Source organism: Scylla paramamosain, chromosome 3, assembly GCF_035594125.1.
Source record: "Scylla paramamosain isolate STU-SP2022 chromosome 3, ASM3559412v1, whole genome shotgun sequence".
Classification (NCBI taxonomy): domain Eukaryota; kingdom Metazoa; phylum Arthropoda; class Malacostraca; order Decapoda; family Portunidae; genus Scylla; species Scylla paramamosain.
In genome coordinates, this window is record NC_087153.1 from 29,438,022 (window position 1) to 29,440,521 (window position 2,500).

Sequence of the window (2,500 nt, forward strand, 5' to 3'; positions counted from 1 at the left end):
ACACACACACACACACACACACACACACACACACACACGAGGGAGCCACACACGTCCAGCTAAATCTAATCTCCAGCCCCACTAGCGCTCCCCCTCTCCGTCCACCCTCCACCCACACACTCCACTCCTATGTACGTATATCTATAGGGACATGGGGCCTTCTCCTCCACCCCTGCACTCCCCACCCTCCACCGGCAACTGAGGAAGAACATAAAGAGCAAGAGGAACAAGAATGATAAGAACAAGAAGGAAAAATATATCTATATTTGGAAGCAAAAGCAAACTTTTTTTTTTCTGTGGAAATATGAAAATAAGAAAAGACGAACAAGAATGAGGAAATATGATAAAGAATATAAAATAAGCTTGACGTCAGCGAAACAGATTTTATATATTAAAAATGAAAAAAAGTTAAATAAATCACGTGCAAAACGTTTAAAAACATTATGAATAAGTAAGTACTTAGAGAGAATCTGAAGAAAGGTATGTGTAAAAAGAATATAAAGAGAGAGAGAGAGAGAGAGAGAGAGAGAGAGAGAGAGAGAGAGAGAGAGAGAGAGAGAGAGAGAGAGAGAGAGAGAGAGAGAGAGAAGGGTGGGGGAGGGAGAGTGTTTCTTTCCATTCCTCACCCTCTGCCCCAACCTCATCCTCTCCCCCTCTCTCTCTCTCTCTCTCTCTCTCTCTCTCTCTCTCTCTGGTGACGTCAGTAAGGAGGAGACAATGGGCGGATGGCAAAGGATGTAGGAGGTAAAGTGGGTTGAGCACGAACGATACCTTGAGAGAGAGCCTTTTACTCTTGTTATGAGGGGAGAAGAGGAGAAGAAAGGGAGAGAGAGAGAGAGAGAGAGAGAGAGAGAGAGAGAGAGAGAGAGAGAGAGAGAGAGAGAGAGAGAGAGCAGAGAGCAGAGATCAGAGTGGTAGAGTGGAGAGGAACGAGATCGTAATAAAAGAGAAAAGGGAGAATAGAGGCGATAAAGAGGTTGGCTGACATAACAAGACAGAAAGATACGAAGAGTGAGTGGAAGGGCAAAAAAGAGTACGACGGTGAAGACGAAGACGAGGAAGAGGACGAGGGAAAATGGAGAATGATAAAATAATGCTGCATGATATTAAACTTTTTAAATAACGGTTCAAGATGCCAATAATTTTTCTTTTTTTAATGTATCTTTTAAATCATATTTTTTAACACACACAAACAGAGAGAAAACAAATGTAATTTAGAACTTCCACCTGTAAATAAATAAGAAAAAAGTAAATACATAATTGAGCAATACTGTAAAAAAAATAATAATAAGCAACCGTAATAATAACAATGATAACAATAACAATAATAATAATAATAATAATAATAATAATAATAATAATAATGATAATAATAATAATAATAATACTGATAACCACAACACTAACAATGAAAACAAAAGGAGTGATTATATAACAAACATTTTAATTAATATTCTGATTTACATTCTGTGGGTTAAGGGAAGGAAGGAAGGCAGGAAGGGAAGGGAAGGAAGGAAGGAAGGGAAAGGAGGGCGGGACGAAAGGGAGGAAGAAAAGGAGGAAAAGGAGGGAGGGATGGGTAAGGGACGGAAAGTGAGAAAGAGTGCTGTTGAAAGGAACGAAGGAAGGGACTACTGGGCTTTTAGGTAGGGGGAAAAAAGGGAGGGAAAAGAGGGAAAAAGGGAGGGAAAAAAGGGAGGGAGGGAGACGTACTTGGTTCCTTGGTGGGAAAGTTGTCCTGGAGGTCTGACTCGTCCCGCCCCACGTCGACGCTAGACACAAGCCGATCTGGTGACGAGGGAGGAGGAGGAGGAGGAGGAGGAGGAGGAGGAGGAGGAGGAGGAGGAGGAGGAGGAGGAGGAGGAGGAAGAGGAGGAGGAGGAGGAGGATGGAATGAAGAAGAAGGAGGTTTGCCGATAAAAAGAATGAGATGAAAGATGACAATGAGATTATATGAGCGAAAGAGATAATCAGAGAGAGAGAGAGAGAGAGAGAGAGAGAGAGAGAGAGAGAGAGAGAGAGAGAGAGAGAGAGAGAGAGAGAGAGAGAGAGACGAACAGCAAACAAACAGACAGATAGATAGATAGACAGACAGACAGACAGATAGGTACACAAACAGACAAACGTACAGAGAAATCAGAGCGAATGAAATTATGAAAGAAGAAGAAAAAACATGAAAGGTAAAGAGACAGAAATAAAATGATGATGACAAAGTAAATTGAGCAGAAAATACATTTGAGGTAATGCAAAGAGGAAAAAAAGGAAGAAAGGAAGACAAAACAAACAAAAGCGAAAAGGGGAATAAAAAAGAATGGAAAGAAGAAAGGAATATACAAAAGTAACATGAAAGAAAACGAAGAGAGCAACAGAAAAGTAAAGGTAAAAAAAATAGGAGACAAAAAAAGAAAGAAAGGTGAACGGAAAATGAGAAAACAGTAAAAATAATAAAAAAAGGAAAAGTGATTGAAAAAGAAGAAAACCAGGTAGGAGAGAGAGAGAG

General features: G+C 40.4%; 1 protein-coding gene across 12 annotated transcripts in view; it reads right to left on the bottom strand.

Annotated features, from left to right (window-relative positions):
- LOC135093364 (cubilin-like) overlaps window positions 1-2,500 on the bottom strand; it is a 204,816-nt gene that overhangs the window by 49,912 nt on the left and 152,404 nt on the right. For 10 of the 12 annotated variants that reach the window (XM_063992666.1, XM_063992642.1, XM_063992624.1 and 7 more), the window contains one exon: window positions 1,714-1,788. The exons of the other annotated variants lie outside the window; for them this stretch is intronic. In XM_063992666.1, coding sequence (XP_063848736.1) covers window positions 1,714-1,788 — 75 coding nt within the window. The remainder of the gene's footprint in view (window positions 1-1,713; window positions 1,789-2,500) is intronic. 12 annotated transcript variants of the gene reach the window in all.